Source organism: Mycteria americana, chromosome 8, assembly GCF_035582795.1.
Source record: "Mycteria americana isolate JAX WOST 10 ecotype Jacksonville Zoo and Gardens chromosome 8, USCA_MyAme_1.0, whole genome shotgun sequence".
NCBI classification, from domain to species: Eukaryota; Metazoa; Chordata; class Aves; order Ciconiiformes; family Ciconiidae; genus Mycteria; species Mycteria americana.
Window position 1 is genome coordinate 27,806,103 of NC_134372.1, and position 22,445 is coordinate 27,828,547.

Here is a 22,445-nt window from a genome sequence, read left to right on the forward strand (position 1 = left end):
AGGACAGGGAGAGAAGGCAGGGCTGTGCTCCAGCTCTACTTTTATTGTAACAGAGAACGGGCAGCAGAAAGGCCTAACGCGAGGTAAAAGGGCTCTCTGCAACCAGGAGAGGCAGGAGGAGGCAGCTCCAGGGCCACGCAGAACCGGGGACCACAGCACAAGAGCCCACAGTGCCACGGGGCAGCACCCGCGGCGGCGGCAGCAGCACGGAAAGCGAGTTATTGCACAAATCGGAGCAAGCAACACCTGTGGGCACCGGGCCACGTAAACAATCGTCGCCGTTGAAGTGCAAACCGTCTGTCAGGGAGCAGCGGGAGGCTCCAGCCCTCCTCGGCCTGCGCAAGCACCTCCTCCTCTGCCGGCAAGCGCGGTGACAGCGTGCAACTAGACAGGCGACACCTACGTTCAGCCCCGTAGGTTTCAAGCGGATTCAATTTCAGCTCCGTGACACCGACTCCCACCTGGGGCAGGCTCAGCCCACACCCCCCCCGGTGCTCTTGGGGCACACGGGTGGGAACTGCCCTCTCTCTACCTGGGATTCTCAGGAGATGAGGGTTTCACTGGCCATACAAGGACCCCTGTGCTGGCGCATCCCCGACAGGGAATATTTGGTGTATGGAAGGGACAGGATTCAGCTGTGCGATGACAGGAGGAAGGCCCCAGTTCGACAGAGCTGTGCACCAGTTTATTTGGATTAAAAATCAGAGTCCAAGGAGTCACAGAGCTTCAGGGATACTCAGTTTAAAAGGACAGGATGTTTTTTGAGTCATCAGCTCCCGGACTTCCCTCGGGCTCTTTCCCTCCTGTTTTCTGGTGTTGCCAGAAATTTGGCTAAACAGAGCAGATGAGAGGGACACCCTGCACCCCCACATGAGGGTGGACATGGCAGGGCCCACCTCTTGGCTCGTGGCTTTGGGACACACACACAGACTCTGCTTTGCAGGGAGGGCTGCTGGGGTTGGTACAGGAACGGGGAGAGGCAGAGACCAACAGAGAGCAGTTTTCAGAGGTTCTTATTGGAGAGGTGAGAAATTGTTTCACCGCAGGGCATGGGAGTGAAGTCAGGAGAACCAGGCAGGCTTAGAGAAGGGACACGGGTCTGCCCCAAAACCCGCACCACTGTGAATTACACCTGCAAGGAGATTGCCAGATGGAAAGAGCAAAGCCAACGACGGAGCAGATTTTAGTAGTGAGAAGTCCTCAGAGCTGGTTGTCAAGAGGGCAGCTTTGGCACTGCCCAGCCCTGGGCTAGGAAGATGAAGGAGGCTGGAGCCTGCTGGTTGCAGGGGCCAGCTGAGGAGGTGGCAGGCATGCACTTGAGCAGCCCTCCCACTCAGCCCAGCCAGCTCCCTGCCCACTGCCACTTAGGCCAGCGGCCAACAGCCTCACAAAGCCTTCTCATGGAGAGACGAGCGTGGGGAAGCCTTCAGTACGATGGCAGCGCTAAGCGTTTGCTTCCTCCAGTGCAGATGGGTGCTGGGGCTGATGGACAAAGGATGGACAACAGGGGAGAACAGCTGTGACGAGCAGGAGCCAGCAATGTCCCTGCTCCACAATGCAGGGTGGTTTTGACTAGGCTTCTACAACAACTCATCTACAAGATACATTCAGCAGTGGCATCAAGTGCTGTGGTTGGAAGTATTCTGCTTGTTTCCTTTCCCTCCCCATCTTCAACCGGTGGGGAAGGGAAGGCCACCAGCTCCAGGGCACACCTTTGTTTTACTTTGTGACTTGATGGATGGCATGAGCCAGGTAACCTACATTGCCCGACGTAACTCCCGCCACAGAGATTCGTCCGTCCTTTGTCATATAGATGGAGAACTCCTTGATCAGCCGCTCCACCTGGGGTGAAAGAGCAGAGTTCAAACTGCAGGCCAATCTCTACTCTTTCAGCAGAGTGCAAATTTACCCAGCTTGCCAGAACTGAAAGCAAACTGGGAGCCAGCAGACACAGCATCCCACTACCTGCAGATGTTCAGCCAGGAGAGTCACCTCACTTGAGCTGACCTTTAAGGTCACCTCAGAGCAGCACCAAGTGACTGCTTCCTTTGATACATAAGCACGCTACGTCTGCTTTCAACCTCCACAAGCACAGCAGGGAGCAAAGCAAGACAGGTCGCCACAATGCTCATGCTGCAGGCTTGGAGGATGTTCCTCCTGGAGGAAAAACTGCATACGAGGGCTCATTTTGGCACCTGCAGTCAAGATCTTAATGACAAGGACCACAAACAACACCTTGAGACCACAGGAACTGTGTTTACCTGCTCAGGCTTCAGCCCCGTGAAGCAGAACATGCCGATCTGGTCAGTGATGTGCTGCCAGTTGTGGGAGGATCCCTCTTTCTTGAGGTTGGACACCAGCTGAGTCCGCATGCTGATGATCCGGTCAGCCATGCCCTTCACCTCTACAAGCCTGAGAAGCCAACCCAGGAACCACTCAGAGCAGGGCTGGGATGCACCAACACTGCTCCCCCCTCAAATACTGGGAATCAACCCTCTCTGCCTGGAAGGGCCTCATACCCTAAAAACATGGGGGATGCAGATGAGCAAAGACCAGAGAGCATGAACCTGTAGCTCCAGCTGGGGAGCTGCTTCTTTCTCCTGGTACCTGAAGGTGACTGCTATTTATTTATTCCATAGCTGTTGGACACTACTACCAGAGTATTGGCATCTCTCACTTCTGAAAGCCATGGGTGAGTCAGAGGCCTCATGCCAGCACTGCCCAAATCCAAATAAAATAGTATCTGCAGATAAATGAAGAGTGCAGGGGTACTTCCCAGCGCAGGCAGACATCCCTGCCCCAAGGCAGCACAGCTAGGAGACATCTCTGCTGGGCCCTGGATCAGGCACAAGCATCAGTCTGCCAAAGGAACACAGCTCCCAGCGAGGCCAACACACAGCCAGCCTTTGTTCTGCCAGGCCAGCTGCCAGCAGGGACTCAACACTGAGGGGCTAGGAGACCAGCACAGGCTGACGCCAGGAAGCAGGCTTAGGGTGTGAGGGTTACATTCCTGGGTCTATTCCCAGGGGGTTTATGCTTCCACTTCCCCCGTGTGAGACATACTACATGGCTACAATGCCTCAGTCAGTCTTTTCCACTCCTTGGACAGGCAACTCCTGCAGCCCTCAATCCTAGGGGAGCTTTATCTCCTCCTTTACAGTGTTTTCTGCCTTGGTAACACAAGGGAAACCTGTTTGTGTCAGGCTGGTCCGATACCAGCTGATGCCAGGGCATGAGCAGGGATTTCTCCACAGGAAAGGGGTGGCACGTGGTTCTGACTGCACCCCTGAAGCTATGAGCTGCTCATGACAGCAGGAGGCAGAAAGCACAGCACAGGGCTGCAACAGAGAGACCTCACATCTCGCTGTCATGAGCATTAGGGGTTCCCTCTTACCACTCCTTCCGAAGGTCAGGGCTGTTCAGGATGATAGAGGCAATGCGGGCTCCGTTCAGGGGTGGGTTGGAGTACATGGGACGGATGAGGATCTTCAGCTGTGATTCAACCCTCTTGGATTCCTCTGCATCACTGCAGATCACCGTGAAGGCACCTGCACGCTCTCCTGAAAGAGGAGCAATCAGGTCACAGCCTCTGCCCTCGGATACCCAGGGCTGGGGCAGGACTTATCGAAATGCCACATAGCTTTAGCAGAGCCCTGTTCTCTAGAAGGGTCTCCACCAGCTCCCAGTGGGTTATCTCCTCCACCCCAATCAGTACTGCAGGATGAACACAGGCAGCAGAAAGACACTGGCTGCTAAACCCCAGAGGCAGTGGGGTCCCTCCAGCAGCCTGGATGAAACCGTCTCCACACCACCTGCCCTACTCACCGTACAGCCCCATGTTCTTGGCGTAGGACTGTGACAAGATGACGTTGATGCCCTGCTCGATGAAATACCGCACAGCCCAGGCATCCCGGTTGATGTCCCCGCTGGCAAAGCCCTGGTAGGCCATGTCAAAGTACACGAGGAGGTTCCGTTTCTGCCAGCAAAGAAAGGAGAGTGTGTCACAGGAGCTGAACACCCCTCCAGGGAGCAGGGCAGAAGGCTGAAAAGAGCCATGCAGGCAGTGAGCTGCTCAACTGCAGCTGTGCTCCTCCAGAAGTAGAGCCATTCTCCTTCGTTTGCAACAGGGAAGGCAGCCCCAAAATCACAGCCACCCACCACACATCAAAACAGCAGGTCAAGACCCTCCCAGTGCATTTATGGGATGTGTAGTCTGGCCCAGAAGGCAGAAGTGGATTCAGCAGTTATAAATTATTCCATTTCAGTGTCTCCTTTATTATCAGTTTCCAAGAAAACCACCTGGGAACCCTCTGGGCAGGTGCCAGCCCTGCCAATGCCTCCAGGCAGATAAACCAGCTGCACTGCCCCTCGGTCAGGAGACCCACAGCCATCTGTAGGCCCCAGAGGCCACTTTGATATCTATCAATTCTCAGAACACTACTAAGGCCAGGCATTCCCAAGCCAAATTTCACTGGCTACAGCTTGGGGGAGTGGCAGAGAGGAAGAAGAGAAGGATGAAGCTGCCCCTATCTGTTTCCAGCTGAAACTTGCGAGGAGACACCAGTCATGTGAAAGATCTTCCAGCATTTTTAATATACCAGCACTGGGAGATCCTCTCCAGCTACCACAGCTCACTCTTTCAACCCTGCTGCTCTCCTTTCAGGTCTCCCTACCCCAGCTTCCTGGGAAGGTGCCAGCAGAAAGCCTGATGGTCAGAAGCTTTATGGGTGCACTTGTCTGGCTCCTGTCTTCAGTACAGGAATATGACACCCATCCTGGCTTCATGGAAGAGAGTAACCTTTAGCGCAGTGAAGACCAGATACCACTCATGAAAGCCCAGAGATGTGGTTTTCCCAGGAACAGCACAGTACCCCTGGGACACTCTACCACTCACCTTCACAATAGCTGCCAACTCCTTCCATTGCTCCTGCCGGGGATCCACCCCGGTGGGGTTGTGAGCACAAGCATGCAAGAGGATGATGCTCTTCTCTGGAATTTTCTAAGGAAGATGTTACAGAGAATGAATTATTAATGACATCTGAGCACTCTCCTCAGCAGCTGAGATGGGACTCTTGCCCTAGACAGCTTAGACAAGTTCTGCAAGGCTTCTAGCCCTCATTTGGTGCCTTCAGGCATCATATTAAAAAATGATCAGAGGGATGGAACACCTATCTTATGAAGACAGGGTGAGAGAGTTGGGGTTGTTCAGCCTGGGGAAGAAAAGGCTCCAGGGAGACCTTATTGTGGCCTTTCAGTACTTAAAGGGGGCTTACAAGAAAGATGAACGACAGACTTTTTAGTAGGGCCTCTTGCAATAGGACAAAGGGTAATGGCTTTGAACTAAAAGAGGGTAGATTCAGACTAGATATAAGGAAGAAATTTTTTACGATGAGTGTGGTGAAACACTGGCACAGGTTGCCCAGAGAGGTGGTAGATGCCCCATCCCTGGAAACATTCAAGGTCAGGTTGGACGGGGCTCTGAGCAACCTGATCTAGGTGAAGATGTCCCTGCTCATTGCAGGGGGCTTGGACTAGATGACCTTTCAGGGTCCCTTCCAACCCAAACTGTTCTATGGTATTTAGGCTAAAGCAAGATGATCGCCCATCTCCCCACATCACCTCCCTGCTTCCAGGCATGAAAGGCAACTCACAGAAATGTCATCCATGGCTCCAGAGAAGTCAAGGCTGCATGTCTTGGGGTCATAGTAGCGGTAAGCCTGAAGTTGCAGGCCAGCATCACGGAAAATGGGTGTGTGATTGCCCCAGGACGGTTTGGGTAGGTACACATCACGGCTAGACTTGAAGAACCGTTGCTGATCAAGAGAAAGACAGAGTGTTCAAACAGGTTGAACAGATTCAAGCAGTTAGAAAACCCCAAAGATTCAGCTCTGGTCAGAAGATGTCCTTTCCTTCCCCCACCAGCTAGGGACTCACCAAAAAATTGGCTCCAATTCGCAGAGATCCAGTCCCAGAAATACCCTGCACAGTGACATACTGCAAGGGAAGACACAAATACATGAGTCTGAGCAGCCACGGTATGATACAGGGAAAGCTCAGTCACTACGTCAGCACTGGCAGAAGCACACCTCTATGACAGCTCACTCAAGCAGGGACACGGGGCTGGAGGAAAGCACGTGGGTCAGCAACTCCAGTTGCAGGACAGGGAGTTGGGACCCTTAGCAAGGTCAAATCCCCTCCTCAGGAAGGGCTATTTCATGCTAGCCTTCAGAGGAAGCAGTTATCCTTGGGTCTGGCCAGCTTGCAACTCAGAGGCATGAGTACCTGCCAGTCCTTCCACTTTTGCTGGGCACCCATGTACCAACCGTGCTTGAGACAGCACTGCCCACTTCCTGCTTCCCAGCTTGCTCCTTACCCGGCCGCTCTTGAAAGCCTCACTGTTTTCGCCCAGAGCCAGTTCTGCGGATGCCCGGGTGAAATCTGCTAGCCCCCCGATGGGCAAGTACTCCTTGTCCATCTTCTTGGATGCTATCATGGCCTCCGCCTGGGAAGGAGAACACACATTCAGCAAGGAAGGCATCACCATGGAGAGGATGGTGGACAGCTCAAGGTCACTTCTCTTCACATTCACTTGCTCAAGAGGGGCAAAGGTTGGTTTACAGAAGTTTCCCTTCAGAGATCAGGGCTCATTCAAAGGTAGGGCAGCAGTAAGCTTTTCAGGTGACACACTGCTTTTACCATGGGGCAAGGTGCCCAAGGGCCACCAGAGCCCTCAGTGGGTATAGCAGAGCCAGGAAACCCGGTGCCAGAGGAGAGCACCACTTCCAGCCCATTACAAGTCAACGCTGCTGCACAAGGACACACATTTCTTTGCCCAAGCAGGAATTGTCAGGCAGGAAGGCAAGACTTGGCTGTTACCGAAAGGCAGAGAGTGTCTCTACATAGGGAGACATCCCAAAACCAGGTAGGGTAGCAAGCCCTTTGTAGGGCCTCATTATGATGGGAGTGTTAACTGGGAGTTATGCTGTTATGCTGTGTCAACCAGTTATGCCGTTATGGAGTGTTAACTAGTTCAGTTAGGAGTAGGTTAGAAAATAATAATCCAGAAACCCCAGCCAATTTGGAAAAGCAGCCTGTTTGAAAGCTAGCTCACCCAACCCTTAAACATGGCTCCCCCCAGCTTTCCTAATATCTACTTCTTTCAAGCAGATCCTGCATCAGAAACCAGTCCAAGTCCTTACATAACACAGGATCAGAAAGTGGCAGCAAGAACAGCAGACAAGGAGCCATGCTCAGGAAAAATGCAGTGACAGAGATATCTGGAGCTCTCTGGGAACCCTATCTGTGCTCCCAAAGCAGTGGGACAGACCCTGGCAGCATTCATATACCACTAGGAAACTGTTCCTGTGACACCACCCAGGCTCCTCAGTTGTGACCCAGCTGCAATATGTGCTAACACAGGGAGAGTGAGGGCAAGGGATGGCTTTAAACCCCACACTGATGAGAAACACGGACAATGCATCCTCCCTATGCCAAGGAGACCAGCCAGTCAATATGTGTGTCAGCTGCCAGCTGTTTAGCAGCCTATTTCTACACTTACAGCCCTGAAAGGCTCTGTAATCCCCTCAAGGGCAGTGCCCACATCCAGCTCCCTGGGCTGGAGTTTTAGACTGGCTTATGGAGAAACTGGTAACAAAGGCTCAGCAGAATTTCTAAGACTAATCCATTAAGGGGACAATGTCAGCTCTTTCCTCCCATGTGGGCTGGCCCAGGGAACATCAGCCTATTCAAGAAACACCTTGAAGTTCAGAGGACAGCTGGATTGGAGGGCTTGTGGAAGTCAACAATGAATTAGATTTACCCGGATGGGAACAGGACACCTATTCCCTGTTTTATCCCCTACTACTTAACAACCGGCTCTGTTGTGTCTCAAAAGCATTAGTGCTGCTAAGGAAGACAACCAGGAACAGTGTTCTGCTCTGTTAGAGACAAAGCTTATTCTAAGGACCAACAGGCAAGCCTTGCCTAGAGGCCTTCTCCCCTCCTGATCCCCCCCAGGGTGCCCAACACCTGGATCTGGCCCTACCTAGCAGCCCGCACCAGGCTCACCTTGCGAACACAGTTCAGGACGTATGGCTTCCCGTTGTCATCCCGGTATGCCCCCACACCCAGGTTCATCTTCTTGGAGTTGGTGTCGCGCTTGAAAGCTTCTGTCACCCCCAGGATGGGGTCAGGGGGACCCATCTCCACATGGGACCACCATGAGCTGAAGGGAAAAAAAGCAGCTAAGAATTAGGCTCGAGAACCAGGCAGGGACGTGCACCAGCATGGTTACAGGGAAAACCCCAAGGGAAATCTTGTCTTTACACCACTGGAAAAGGTACAAGCAGTGCTAAGAGAATTATCCAGGGGAAAAAAAAACCAACTCCGTTATGCTCCATGATCTGGCATTGCATTTTACATTGCAGAATGGGCAAAGAGCCTCAGTTTACTGTGAATGAAGATAACCGACCCCCTCCAAGTCATTAATGCATAGAAATGGCCCTGCTTGCATTATGTGCTGACACCAGAAAGGTCCCAGGAAACAAGCCTTAAACTCTTATGCTCTGGCCAAGTGCCATCTCTTCACAGCCTACAGGTGGGATCGCGAAGGTTAGTCCCCTCCAGGGAACTTTGGCCAGAGCCAGGCAACTGCATGAACCATGAATACAGAGCCTCTTCCAAACTCCTGGAAGGGCTTTTGTGCATGAAGACTAATCTGCTTTTCCCGCAACACTGGCTGACCTAATGAAGATATTTCCCTTCCCTGCCCTACAAACTCTGCCTCACTTGAAGAGGGATGTCGTAGCCAAATGCTGTTTTCCTGGAAATCGCACAGGACACTTTCTTCCCAGTGTGACAAGTGACAAGCTCCAATGTGAAGGTCCCTTCCGTTGCTGCCAAGCACAAAACCTCCCTGTGTCAGGAGGAGCTTTGCCTACCACTCCCCAGCAGCTGCTCTACAAACCACCTGCCTCTGCCTTGCTGGCAGTACATCCTGAAGATGGAGAGGCTCTCTTAATGTCAAGGGCAGACCAGACCATGCTATAAAAAGAAACCAGTTATTCTCCCTTTGGCCACAGCCTTTGCCCAGTCCCATGTGCAGGCTTTGCAGGCTCGTAGATAGTGCAAGAGAAGAGGCATGGCGGTTTTTAACCTGTCTGACAGAGGGCTGCAGCTGTAACAGCCTCCTCCTGAGGACAGGAGAACTAAAGAGGACTCCACGCAGCTCTGAGCATCATGACTCACAGCATCATGCAGGCATCTACCCAGACACGCCTGCCGCCAGCCCCCCACCCCCACCCCCCACCCCGAGCTTGATGGGGGAAAAAGCATGTACCACAAGGTAGATTGGGTTTATCTCCTCTGGGGCAGGATTCACTGTTGATTGCTAAAGGCAAAACACACTGTGAGATAGCTCCCAATGCTAATGGTGCCACATATTAGCTTTACAAAGCTTTGCAGCCTGGGGAAGGCTGCCTCACACGAAGATAACAAGCTTTCCCAACACAGGAATGCTGTCCCAAGGCTGGGTTTTGCCCCAGGCAATGCAGGCACCCTGGAGCCACCCCCAGGCCAGCCAGACCTCCTGCTGAGTGCTCGGTGTGGTGACAGATACTGCACATCTGAAGGCTGCAGGGCCAGGTGGGTTAAGGCAACTCTAACACTAGTGATCAGCAGAACTCACAAAATCATCTTCCCCCCCTCCACTCTGTCCCTGTTTTGGGTCCATTTAGACCCAGTTTACTCACTACATAAACATACTTTGCACCAGCATGTGGATGTAGATTGCATCTCATGGAGCCCCAAACATCATTTGCCCTCTTCAGACTTAACTGCTTGTCCCATCAGTACAGTATTTCCGAATAAAAAGCCTCCATTTCTCCTCTTGACAGGCTCTGTGGAAAAAAGGGCAGCAAACACGTACGAGGCAGAGACACCTCAGGTAGTTTAAAAATGGAAGATGTGCTTAGCATTTTCTAGACCACTAACAAGTGTTAATCACCTCTCCAGTTAAGTACAGGATCAACTTAGAAAGGAGGATGAGTCAGTTGTGCCAGCAACACACCCTCCAGAGAGGGACACGGGCTGCAGCCAGCGGGGAGGAGGCAACCTAGGGAGCCAACCCGAGCAGGACATGCCAAGGGGGCTGTTGGGGCAAAAACCTACTGTAGGTTCAGGCAGCATGCAATGCTGCTTTGGAAAATGTCTCCCGACGCCTTCCTGGCAACGGAGGGGCAGGGGAAGAGAGAAACACACTGCACAGAAGTGTGTCCCTCTGCAGTTTACCTGGTCTAAGGTTATTTTGGTATCTAGGGCTGCAGAAGCCTGGCCATCTATTTTAAAGAGCTGCTGCTCTGAAAATGGTGATGGCACCTTCTTTCTGCTGGGCATTTCACCAAGCGGCTTTACAGTGTTTGGGGTATTTAGGTCCCAATCCTGCAAACACTTAAGCAGGTCACTGGGCTCTAATATACTACTGCTGCAATTAATGCTGATCCTGCAGGCATTTACCTAAGCTGCAGCACTCCGGAAAGTTAAGTACTTTCATTCTGAGCCGGTCTTTCCATCGGCTTAAGGCAGCGAAGGGTAGGTTTAGGACTGATTTTCCCGTTCTCAGCCTGAATGTTTTCGGGTGAAGGCCAAAGAAGGACTGCTCTGCCGTTTCTAGGGAGGTGAGCTTGCAGTGAGACAGAAGAAAAAAGTCCAGGCCGAGTTGTCCAAACACATCAGGATACCCAAGAGACCACAGAGGCAAAGCTTTCTGGACAGGGGTTTGGGAAAAGAGATCTATTAGGAATCAAAGGCCACAAGTCCTAACGCACCGCTACCCCTATGTTACCAAAACGTTGTCGTCTCCGCACTGTGTTATATTTTATTTTGAGCAATTAAAAGAGTATTGGTCTTGAATAAAGGTCAAGTTATAAACTGCACATCTTCTCTGCCAGGCTGGAGGTATTTCAGTGTGGAAAACTCAAGGAAGGTAAGTTTAAGCTGGGGTTGAACTACATGAGGGATACCTGATGTAAGCCAAAGAAAGCATGTTCTCCAGCTCCAGGACTTGAACATAGGCAGCCTCAGTTAGAATTTAGATGCTGAGCAGACCAGATTCAAGTCATCTCTGTACTCTTTGGCCAGGCTGGTCTTCTGAGCCAGTTTAATGCAAGCACAGTGTGACAGATGGGACAGAGAGAAAGGGTAGGAAAATGCACGAGGAACTGCATAAACCAGCAACACCCTTTAAAAATGGATGTAGAACTCGTGGCCCAAGCTGCGGAGACCTAAGAGCATGTTCGTGGACTCTAGCCAAGCCCAGAAAGCAAGTTTTCCTGTAGGTAAGCAAGCATTCACAAGTCCAGTGAAGGTTTCCATTGTGAAGAGGCCAATCCACGTTCCCTGAGGTACAGCCACGCCACGTAAGATACTGGATTTCAAAACCTCTGCCAAAGCCCCTACAGCAGTTCTGCAAGCTGGAGCAGAGCAGAGGGGCCAAAGGCGACACTGGCCGGATACCACAGCTAAAGCAAATATTTACACAAGAACAATGCCAACAGGCTGCTCCCGCTACTACTGCAGTCCTTTCAAGCCTAAAAATTCATTGCCCCAGTCAGCTGCGGTAAGCTTCCCACCAAGAAAAGCATTTAAAATACCTGTCTGGTGATACATCAGCGCAGCAGACTGAGTTATCACTTTAATTAGCATTTGTGTGTCAAGGGAGCCATTTTAACCATTTCGTGTCTCTTCACCTCTGTCTTGATTTCAGCAAGACCATTCCCAGCCCCAAGCACCACATGAAGTTGCTGAAGATAAGGAAACAGAAAACTGCTAATCACTGCTTGGCACCCCCTATCGCGGGATAACAAGCCACTCTTTGGGCATGCTGCATGGGAACAACTGGGGACTGTGCACAAAGGCTCTTTACTTACAAAAGAGATGGTCTGCGTCCCTTTTACGTGATCTAGATTCAATTTGGTAATTTCCAGTTTGCTGTATAACAACAAACTGTAAAAACACAGAGAAAAACAAAGCTATTGCCAGCGAGCTTGCATACCTTTCACAAGCCCACTACAGTCCAAGGGCAGAAAACACGAGTTCTAGATACCTGCTCCTCTGTACCTGCTGAGAAGAGCCAGAAGGCTGCCTCAGAAGAAGCAGGGGCTGGGAGCATTCATCTCACAAGGCAGCAAGGGGCCATGCTGGACAGAACAAGGTTAATCAATATCTAATAGCTTTCTTTATCTACTGGAATGGGGAAACAAAAAACCCCACTGCTTTCCTGCACTGACGAGGGCTGGGAACTGTTCCTTAAAGCTTCCCAAGCCAGCATGGGCCAGGAGATAAAGGACTCTGAAGAGCAGCAAGGCCTTGCCCAGATCCTGCTGCACACTCTACTTCTCAACCACCTGGTCACAGTGGTGTTCCCAGCCAGCACCCTGTGGCTCTCAGGTCAGCTGCACTTTGTGGAGCTGTTCTGGGCTCTTCACAGGGCTCCAGCTGCATCCTGTATCCTTCTATCCATCCCCCTGCTGGCTCCAGAGACAGCAGAGTCCAGAGCTGCCAGTGCAGAACTGGTCCTGACAGAAACACCCTCGCTCCCATTGTTCTCACGCCAGGTTTTGCACACCTGAAGGCATGGCTCTAGGGCAGGCAGCACTGCGCACTGCCAGGACTACCTCAGCCCCATTTCATGGTGCATGGGGTCGCCGTAGACCCCTTGCATGGTGCATGGGGTCCCTTTGGTCCCCCTACATGGTGCCTGCCAAGCAGCAGGACCCCAGCCCCGTTCCACAGCGCATGGGGTTCCCCTGGCCGCATCGCACAATGCACACCACCAGCAGCACCCCAGACCCGTTTCACGGTGCACAGGGTCCCCCCGGCCCCGGTGCACACCACCAGCAGCACCCGGCCCCGCGGCACGGCGCACGTGCGCGCGCCGCCCCGCCGCGTGCCCACGCGCCCTCCACGGCGGTTCCTCAAGGGCAGTCTGGGGGCGCCGGGCCCAGCCGCAGCCTATCAGGGCGCGAGGAGGCGCCGCGCGCCCCTCGACTCGCGGCGTTCCCCAGCCAATCCGCGCGCCGTCCCCCCGGCAACCCCCTTCCCCACCGCGACGTCACCGGAGGCGCCTACAGGCTCCACGGAGGGACACGCTTCCTCCCCGCGAAGGGCCCGCTCCCCGCAACCCCCCGACCCCCCCCGCCTCGCCTCACAGGGGCGCTCGGCGGCGGGAAAGCCCCTCCGCCGGCACCGGAGGGCGGCCCCGGGGGCTGAGCCGCGCCTCAGCCCTCACCTGGCGCGGGCGGCGGCGAGGCGCGGGGCGGCGAGGAGCCGGCGGGTGTGCAGCAGAGCCATGGCGGCGACGGCGAGCGGGCTGGCGACCGGACACCGCACACCGCGGCCGCCGGCCACGCGCCCCGCCCCGCGCATGCGCCACCCCGCCCTGGACCGCGCCGACGACCGCCCCCTAGCGGTCGGGAGGTCTCGCTGCAGCCGCGCCGCCCGCCCGGTCCTGCGCTGTACTGGGCTGTACTGGGATATGCAGGGCTCGACTGGGACGCGGTGGGCCGCACTGGGCTGTACTGGGCCACCTTGTACCAGGCTGTACTGGGCCGTACTGGGACACAGAGGACTGTAGTGCACCACACTAGGCTGTACAGCGCTGTACTGGGCTGTGCTTAGCTGTATAGGACTGTACAGCACCATACGGGGCCATACAGGTCTGTACAGGGCGGTATTGGGCCACACTGGGCTATACTGTGCTATACAGGACTTTAATGCACCATACTGGGCTGCGCTTGGCCATAGGGAGCTGTACAGGGCTGTGCAGGACTGTATTGGGCCATACTGGGCTGTATGGGGCTGTACTTGGCCATATAGGACTGCACTGTGCCATACTGGGATGTACTGAGCCATACAGGGCTGTACAGGGCTGTGCTTAGCCGTATAGGACTGTACAGCACCATATGGGGCCATACAGGCAATACTGTACAGGGTAGTATTGGGCCACACTGAGCTGCACTGAGCCATACAGGACTGTACTGCACCGTACTGGGCTGCACAGGGCTGTACTGGGCCATATAGGACTGCACTGCACCATACTGGGCTGTACTGAGCCATATGGGGCTGTACAGGGCTGTATGGGGCTGTATAGGACTGCACTGCACCATACTGCCCTGTACAGAGCTCTACTGGGACATACAGGGCTGTACTGAACCATTCTGGGCTGTATAGGCCTGTACTGAGCCGTACAGGACTGTACTGCACCATACTGGGCTGTATAGGGTTGTACTGGGCCATACTGGGCTGCACTTGGCCATACAGGATTATACTGCACCATACTGGGCTATGCAGGGCTGAACTGGGCCATACTGGGCAGTACAGGGGCTACCCCCCCCTACACTCCCTCCCAGCACCACACTCACCCCACTGCCATGGCCCCCACCCACCCACGCACACTTGCACCCTGCTCCCACTGACGCCGCTGACACCCGTGGGGGGGCTCAGCCTGGCAGCTGAGCCATGCGCTGAGCCTTGCGCGCGGCCATCCCCAGCACCCACCCTGGTGCCAGGCCACTGGGTGGGGGGGACTGGGGTGCCCCCCAGCACTGGTGGGAAAGGTGGCACCGTGACTCCACCAGCATCACCACCCCGGGACTGGTTTCCTAAACTCGGGGTGGGGGGGGTGGGGGCACAACCCTTGGGATGTCCCTGAGGCTTTGCCTGGGTCTGGGAGAGGTAACTGGGAGTTACTGGGAAGTGTGCTCTCCCAGAGGTCACCAAAGTGTCCCCAGCCTGCCTGCACTCTGCTCCCCAGGGGTTTTCCAACCCGCCCTCCATTCTATAGGGGCTTTCCAAAAAGCTCCCGCTGACTCTCCCACCTGGCAGCCGCGTCCCTAGTGGGGCCGGGGGTAGAGGGGGTTGTCCCACCTCTCCCTGCCACTCCCCACCCGCTGTGGGATGGGGAAAGAGGGGCTCCGGTCTAGCAGTACTTGAATTTATTTGTAAACTGTTCTTTGGTAAACAATAAAAACTCAAGAAGAGACCAAATGCATGAAAATTACACCCCGCCCAAAAAAAAAAAGTAAACCAACCAGGCAGATGGGGTAAAAAAAAAAAAAAAAAAAGAGTTTCCCCCCCCAAAGTGGGATTTTAACGACCTACAGCAAACCCAAGAGCTGCTGGGGGAGTGCCCCCCGCCGGCGCCGCGGTAGTGGGTGCTCCCCCGTTGTGCTCGTTTTCGGGGGGGGAGGAGGAGTGTGGGGTGGGGGGTCCTACATGGGGGGCTCGTTGCAGAGCACGATCTCCAGTTCCTTGCGGTAGAGTTTGCCCCCGTCGGAGAGGTTCATGATGCTCTTCCTGTAGTTGGTGAGCTGCTGGATGTTCATCTCCTGCAAGGAATGGGGGGGGGGGGGCGGCTGGGTACCCCGTTTCTCCCTGGGGGGCACCCCCAGGGTGGGACCCCCCCCCCCAGCTCCAGCACAGCCTCCCATGGGGACACAGGGTTGGCATCTGGACCAGCATCTCTCCTGGTGCCCAGGGAGCAGGGACACAGGGGTGCAGGATGCTGCTGGAGAGGGAAGGAGGCACAGGAGGACCCGGGGGGGCACCCAGGCTCTGTCCCCCACTTACTTTTCCCCACTTACTTTCTTATTCTTCTCGTACAGGTCTTTCAAAAGTGCATCCAGCTCGTTCTCATCAATGAAGCCACTCCCATCCTGGATAACGAGGGAGGGATGTCAGCAGGGGGAAGTACATGAGCCCCGCAAGCCCAGCCGGGGCATGGGTGCGGGGGGCACCCCCAGACCCTTACCCAGCACAGCCAGGGGCAAACCCAGTGCTCACACCCCAAATCAGAGTGGGGAATAGACCCAACTGAAAACACATGGGTTTGGGTTTTGGGGTTTTTTTTGCTGAGTTATATTTATTTGGGGCAGTTTCCCTACCTTGTCGTAGAAGGCGAAGATGGCATTGAACTCCTCCGAGGACAGCTTCATCCCCTGGGCAGCGGCAAGGGACACCAGGGCGTGAGGGAGGGGATGGAGGCACAAGCAGGGAACAGGAATGTTTTTTATTTTTTATTTTTATTTTACCTGAAACTTCAGAAGGAAGTTTTCTTGCACAGGCAAAAGTCTGCAAAAGAAGAAGGGCAGGGATGAGGAGGAAGCAGCCAGGAAAAGACACTTTAACCTAAAATGACTTTTCGCTCAGAAACATGAGCAAATTAAAGAGGAAAACTGTTTTCCTTGGAAGCTGGAGCAGACTATTTCTAGACGCACGTGTTTCGGGGTGTCTTTCCCTCCCCACCGCTTCTTTCTTGCCACCCATGACCTTACCGGGACATCTCCGAGAGGCCCAGCTTCCCATCGCCGTTCATATCGAACATCCGCAGCTGCCAGGACACAAGCAGCACCCGGTCACCCATCGCCTCCTCCTCCTCTCCCTCCCACCTGCTGTGAGGTGGCGAGACCCCCGGGGTGGGGACTGCCCTGCCCCAGGAGAGCCGTGGCCCCAGGACCAGCCCGGAGGTCCCACTTACGATGGTCTGCGTGTACTCCTGCAGCTTGGGCTCGTCGTAGGGCCGGTTTGCCTTCTTCAGCAGGTCCGACAAGAAGCCCTGGAAGGAGAGGGCTTTGCTGGCTGTCCCTGTCCCCGGCTGTCCTGGCGGGGATGCCCCGCTGGCAGGGACCCGTCTCAGCCCGCCCCATGCCCGCAGCCCACCTTGAGCTCGTTGGCTTCAATGTAGCCGCTGCGGTCTGTGTCATACCTGCGCCAAGCCTGCGAAGCAACCGCCGTGAACATTAGCGTGGGCTTGCACCCTCCTCCCACCGACATGTGTGTACCCCCATAACCTGCTGCCCGCAGCATCCCCTGCCACCCTAGCAGAGATGGGGTCATCTCACAGCTCCGATCTCAGCTCGTGGTGGCCTCACCGGTGCCACATGTTCTCCCCTGGGGCTGGATGCTCTCCAAGCCCTCCTTTTGTTCCGCCCCATGCCAAGAGTTCAAGCGCTATTATCCTCACCCCAGCATGAGAGGCAAGGCTCCAATATTTGATTGCATACCCCAGTTAAACAATAGCGTCTGCTTACCCCTCCTTGTGCAACAGGGCGCTCCTCTTTCAGCCATCGCCTCCACCTTGGCTTCATTTTCCAAGCACAAGCGCTCCCTCCCGCTCAGGATCCCCCTCCACCCCCAGCCATGTTTTGGTCCCCATCGGCAATTTCTCTCCCACCCTGCAGATGGGTTTCACTCCATGCCCAGGCACGGCGAAGTTTTGGGGTGGCCCAGAGCCACGTCCAGCAGTGTTGTCTGCTTCAGCACATCCCTCAGGCACTAAGGACTGACCACCCCGGAGGGGAATTTACAAAAACAGCTCCAAATCCCTGCAGCTCACCTCACCTGGAGACTGGGACAAGGTTCCTAGCTGCCCTGAGAGGTGCCCGAAGAGTGCCGAGGACTGGAAAAACTCATCACAGTCCTGCTCTCCCCACCCAAAACCAGCACCATCCATACTGGGATGCCCCATCCCGCCTCCAATGCTGAGTTAAAGCCAACAGTTTGGGGGAGACCAGGGGAATTTGGGCAATGCCAGCTCCCGACTGTTTCTCCGTGGTGGAACCAGGCACCGGGGACCGAATCCTCTGGGGAGCTCTGGCACAGCCCGCCCTGCTCACCTCCATGAACTCCGAGCTGGAGCCCACGTGCTGGCGGAAACACAGCAGGAAATTCTCCTCCGTGGGCAGGATCTGGGCCAGCTGCGGGGAACATGAGCATCAGGGGAGGATTGCGAGCATCAGGGGAGGACTGTAAGCATCCCAGGGGTCTGCTGGGTCAGCACCACTCACCTCCGCCATCTCAATTTTGCCATCCGCATTTTTGTCATACTTGTGCATGAACTCCTTCATCTTGTCACCCAAGTTGTCATTCTTGGAGTCCTGCCAGCAAGGAGAGGGGATGGGAGTGTTTAACCCCCCCCCCCCCCCGTGCCAGTGTCCCCCCCTTCCCTTACCACTGGGAGCTGGGAAAACCTGAGCTGCCTGGGTCCTGCTCATCGGTGCCATTCCCAAATAGGGCTGATGTGAGCCTGAACCCTCAGGCAGGAGGGAAAGGGGGAAGTGGGGAGCAAAACCAGGAGAGGCCCTTACCACACCCGCCCCCTTCCTCGCGCTTTCTAGCTCCTGGAAGAAGTTTTCCAGCTCTTTGCCTTCGATGTAGCCATTTCCTAGGGAAGGAAAAAAATGCAATAAGACCCCCGCTGTCAAAGGACAGGAGACGAGGGAGGGATGCTGCCGGGGGATGCAGTGCTTGTCCCCCTCCACATGGGGACACAGCTCTCAGGCGACTGCAGCAGCAAAGAAACGCTGGCCGATGCCGAGTGTTATACAAATCTGGCGATGCCCGAATTTGCAGCCCGTGTTGTAGCCTGGGGCGGGGGGACACAGCCCCGGGCTTGTCCCGTGCACCTGCTTGTAGGGCACAGAGGGCTTTGTCCCCATCCCAGTGTTTGCTGCATTTTCTGCATCTGATGCTTTAACCGGGTGGTTTAATTAAACCTCTCCTTCCTGAGCAACCCCCAACCAGGACTGTCTCCTCTTGACCCACTGCAGGAGCCAGCAAGGGCAAATGGGGAGCAGAGACAAAGCACCTGACACAGCATCACCCCCTGGGTGCAGGATCAGCCCCAGTGATGGGGTCAGCCCCCAGGGCAGGGAGCCCAGTGCCAGTCTCCGAGGTGGCCAGGGGCTCAGAAAGGTCCCTGTCCAACGTACACACACACCCCCTCACCTCCCCCCCCCCCCGCCAATATCTGTGTTGAGATGTGGGTCCTATGGAACCTGGCGCATCCGCAGCCCTTCCCTGCCCATGGGATGCTTGGCAGCAGGACGACTCAGTCAGGACCCAACCATGCGTCACTGACTCGGCAGTGGCCCTTGGTGACTTCAAGGGGGTGACCAGTGCACCCCGAAGCAGCGGGGTCATGCCATGGCTGGGGGACCACAGCAAGGACACTGGCTCTGTGGTGCTGCTAGAAATCTTCCCTCCCACCAACATCTGGGAACAGCTGGGGGACACTGCCCTTTCCTCCGAAGTGCCTGACTGAGGGATAGCCAGGGCTTTTCCTCGTGGACATTCCCCCCCAAAAAACCCCTCCCCATTTCAGCCTCTGGAGGCATGGACTGCAGTGTCCTACTCTGTGCCATCATCGTCACCCGTGGACTCCCCAGCAGCATCTCCTCCCCACTGCAATGCACAGGCTGGGAATAACCCATCCACATCCCGGCTGGAAGCATCTGGGGAAGTCCCAGGGCACCTTCCTTGCTGACGGCCACATCCCAACGGATGAGCAACATCCCTCCCAGGAGGGGACGAAGGGCTTGGATGGTGTTGGGATGTTGGTGTGAGCCACAGAGGGGCTTGGCTTTCCACTGCCCTTCCCAGGGGCTTTGTTTTTGTGGGTGTGGGAGAGCCCCAAGCTCCTTTGAATTCAGTTGGAAAAAAAACCAGCAAGAGTTTTGAGCCAGGAAAAAGAATAACACCAAGGAAAGCCATGGTCGGTAGCTTGATTTACCCCAAACAGCAGCTTGGACAGGTCTGATCTGTGTCTGCAGAGCAGCGTGGAAAATACGCTCTGGAGAGCCACAACCGGTCTGTGCGGCTGCACCAGCATCCCCAGACCCTCCCTGTGCTGTGGAGCCCCGGGACGGCCGTGGCTTGCAAAGTGAGGATGTCTAAGACACTCAAGGGGACATCCCCGGGGCATGAGGAAACAGGTAAAAGCCCCATCAGAGGGGTTTAAGCACAGGGCAGAGCTTGGGCAAGACAGGCCTGTCCGCAGGGAGATGAAGCCCGGGTCCTCCATCACCCCGTGCCCATTGGCAGAGGGAAGCGGCTGGGGCTGTTGGAGCTCCCACCCAGTGCGGCCAAGCATCATCCTCATCAAGGCCACCATCTTCCCTGACGCCCGAGTCCCTCCTCTCCTGGGCACCCACTGTGCCACAGCCCGACAGCCTTGCCCTGCCTGGGGGCCACGGGCCATGCTGGATCCATGCCTGCCCCTGTGTTTTGGAGATGATGGAGCACATCCAAGGGCGCAGCGGGACGTGCTGCAAGAAGGCAGCTGGACGTCCACACCAGGAGCTGCCCACTCCCACTGGGGTGTGACTGTTCCACCTTCACCAACCCCTGGCTGCTCCAGTGCCAGCTCCAACGGTGAGAGGGACAGCCGTGCCTGTGTCCCCGGCACTGCAGGGGCTGCAGGAGGGGCTCCGCCAGTGTGGCCAGGAGGGACCCAGCACAGGCTGAGCTCCAGCTTCAGCAGCACAGCCTGAGACACTGCGTGACGCAGTTTCCAGGAGGGTTTTGGTCCCCAAACCTCCCCCCAGGGACAGGAGACCTGGGGAAGGGCAAGAGCGCTTTCCCCTGGGCTGCTCTCCCCAGCAGGCTGAGCCTCCTTCACTGCACCACGGTGCTGAAATAAGCCATTTTCCCACCAAAACAATGCTGCTTTTTGCATTTCCCTTCCCTTTTGGGGGTTGGCAGTGATGGGGATCGGGGGTGGCATGCCCAGCTGTGACTCCATGAGGAGGTGACATCCCTGTTGGGGATGCGGCTGCTGCCACAGCATCCCCGAGGAGAGGTTTTGCAGGGCTGGGGAGCAGGCAGGGAGGGACTGAGTGCTCCAGCTATGGAGGGGCCATTTCTCACCCCACTCCGGGCAAGGGACACCCCTTCTGTCACCCCCCACCTCCAGGGCAAGGAGGTGGCCCTGGGGCCAGGCTGGTGGCTGTGCTGACCCCCACACCTCCAGGCAACCCAGGTGCCAAGGACGGGGCACTGTGGAGGCAGGGGGGTGGAGGGGGCAGAGGATGGGCAAGGGTTTCCTGGGAGGGGGCACTCCTGGAAGGGCAGAACCCCCCGGCCAGCACCCAGAGGTGACACCAGCCCTGAGCAAAGCCCAGCTCTCAAGGGAAGTGCAAAGGAGACCCGGGGCAGCCCGGGGATCAACATCCCATGGGCTGGGGGCTCCTGGTGGGGTCCGGTGCTGGGGCTCCCTATCCTTTCCCGACGGGGAGCTCCTGCGAGGCCGATCGTCTCCCCGATCCCAGAGCTCCCCCCGACGGGGCTCTGCATCGTCCCGGGGGTTCTCCATCGCCCCGGGGCTCTCCGTTTTCCCCGGGCTGCGGTGGCGGAAGCTCTACCTCCTCCTCCAGGCTCCCCCCGACGGGATGCCCGGGGACTCTCCATCGTCCCCCCCGCCCCACGCTCCCGGGGATGCTCAGCCCGGTGCCCTCCCCGCCGGTTTTGGGGGGGTGTGACGGCGGGTCCCCCGCGCCCCGGGACTGACCGTCCGCATCGAAGTGCCGCCAGACGTCGAGGAACTGGGAGGCGGTGAGCTCGGCCAGGTGGAGGTGCGGGGCCTGCTGCGGGCCGGCCATCTCCCGCTGCCGCCGCCGCCGCCGCTGCCGCCGCCGCCGCCCGCCCGCCGCCGCCTTTTATACCCGCCGGCGCCGGCGCCGCCCGCCGCCGCCAGGGGGCGCCGCTGTCCCGGGACACCGGCCGGGCACGAGGGGCGGGCAGCGGGACACCGGCGCCGCGGGGCGGAACCGGGACACCGGCACCGCTGGGGGAGGGGGGCAGAGCACCGGGACACCGGCGCCGCCATGGGGGCGGGCACCGGGAGACCGGGACGCCCGGACGCCGGCACATCGGTACACCGGGACCGGCGGGGGCAGCACTGGCACCCTGGGGGACAGCCCCCGCCCTGCCACTTGCCCCTGCCTGACGTCACCTGCCCCTGCCCCATCACTTACCCCCTGCCCTATGTCACCTGCCCCTGCCCCATCACCTACCCCTGCCCTATGTCACCTGGCCCTGCCCCACGTCACCTACTTCTGCTCTGACACCTACCCCTGCCCTGTGACACCTATTCCTGCCCCATGCCACCTATGTCCGCCCCATCACCTATCCCTGCCCTATGTCACCTACCCCTGTCCTGATACCTAGCCCTGCCTTGTCATCCTGCCCTGGCCTGACACCTCCTCCTGCCTGTCACTCCATCCCTTCCCCAAGTCCCTGCATGCCTTCCTGTGCCACCCAGCCCTGCCCATGTCACCCAGCCCTCATCCACATCACCCAGCCCTACCCCTGTCACCGCATCCCTGCCCTGTGTCACTGCATCTGTGCACCTTGTCGCTCCCCCCTGCCTCACTTGCCTCCCGATGGCAGCTTCACGGCTCATGATTTGCAGGTCCCGGCAGGAGGAGCAGGACTGAGGCAGCCCCAATGCCACCGCCACCGAGGGACAACACGGTGGCCATCACACGTGACCTGTGGCTGGGGCAAGGACACAAAACCCAGACACTGTGCCTGTCTTCCAGAAAAAAAAACAAGGAACCCTTGGATCAAGGCTTTGCCCTGCTTGGTCTCCTTGGAGGGATGGGAGCGATGCT

General features: G+C 56.5%; 2 protein-coding genes across 3 annotated transcripts; both read right to left on the reverse strand.

Annotated features, from left to right (window-relative positions):
- Window positions 1-6: 6 nt before the first annotated feature.
- Window positions 7-13,420, reverse strand: GOT2 (glutamic-oxaloacetic transaminase 2). 2 transcript variants are annotated; one of them, XM_075510427.1, is made up of 10 exons: window positions 13,286-13,420; window positions 8,068-8,224; window positions 6,374-6,502; window positions 5,935-5,994; window positions 5,652-5,813; window positions 4,895-4,999; window positions 3,826-3,976; window positions 3,395-3,560; window positions 2,262-2,412; window positions 7-1,842 (listed from the first exon to the last, which is right to left on the reverse strand). In XM_075510427.1, the coding sequence occupies exons 1-10, from the start codon at window positions 13,345-13,347 to the stop codon at window positions 1,720-1,722; spliced, it is 1,266 nt and encodes a 421-aa protein (XP_075366542.1). In that variant the 5' UTR covers window positions 13,348-13,420; the 3' UTR covers window positions 7-1,719. The 2 variants fall into 2 exon arrangements, with proteins under 2 accessions (XP_075366542.1, XP_075366543.1); XM_075510428.1 differs by lacking the exon at window positions 13,286-13,420 and adding an exon at window positions 12,115-12,136.
- A 1,672-nt stretch (window positions 13,421-15,092) lies between these two features.
- On the reverse strand, window positions 15,093-21,431 carry CALB2 (calbindin 2). The gene is made up of 11 exons (XM_075509739.1): window positions 21,341-21,431; window positions 18,141-18,217; window positions 17,841-17,930; window positions 17,670-17,750; window positions 16,714-16,770; window positions 16,532-16,609; window positions 16,329-16,384; window positions 16,086-16,125; window positions 15,939-15,992; window positions 15,639-15,710; window positions 15,093-15,383 (listed from the first exon to the last, which is right to left on the reverse strand). The coding sequence occupies exons 1-11, from the start codon at window positions 21,429-21,431 to the stop codon at window positions 15,267-15,269; spliced, it is 813 nt and encodes a 270-aa protein (XP_075365854.1). The 3' UTR covers window positions 15,093-15,266.
- Window positions 21,432-22,445: the final 1,014 nt, after the last annotated feature.

Coding starts and splice junctions, on each gene's coding strand:
- CALB2 (XM_075509739.1), bottom strand. CDS start 21,431: ATGGCCGGCCCGCAGCAGGCCCCGCACCTCCACCTGGCCGAGCTCACC. Junction 16,385..16,531: donor AGGAGTACACGCAGACCATC/GTAAGTGGGACC, acceptor GTGTCCTGGCAG/CTGCGGATGTTCGATATGAA. Junction 15,384..15,638: donor TGTACGAGAAGAATAAGAAA/GTAAGTGGGGAA, acceptor CATTCCTTGCAG/GAGATGAACATCCAGCAGCT.
- GOT2 (XM_075510427.1), bottom strand. CDS start 13,347: ATGGCTCTGCTGCACACCCGCCGGCTCCTCGCCGCCCCGCGCCTCGCC. Junction 5,995..6,373: donor AGGCTTTCAAGAGCGGCCGG/GTAAGGAGCAAG, acceptor CTTCCCTTGCAG/TATGTCACTGTGCAGGGTAT. Junction 5,814..5,934: donor GAATTGGAGCCAATTTTTTG/GTGAGTCCCTAG, acceptor TCTCTTGATCAG/CAACGGTTCTTCAAGTCTAG.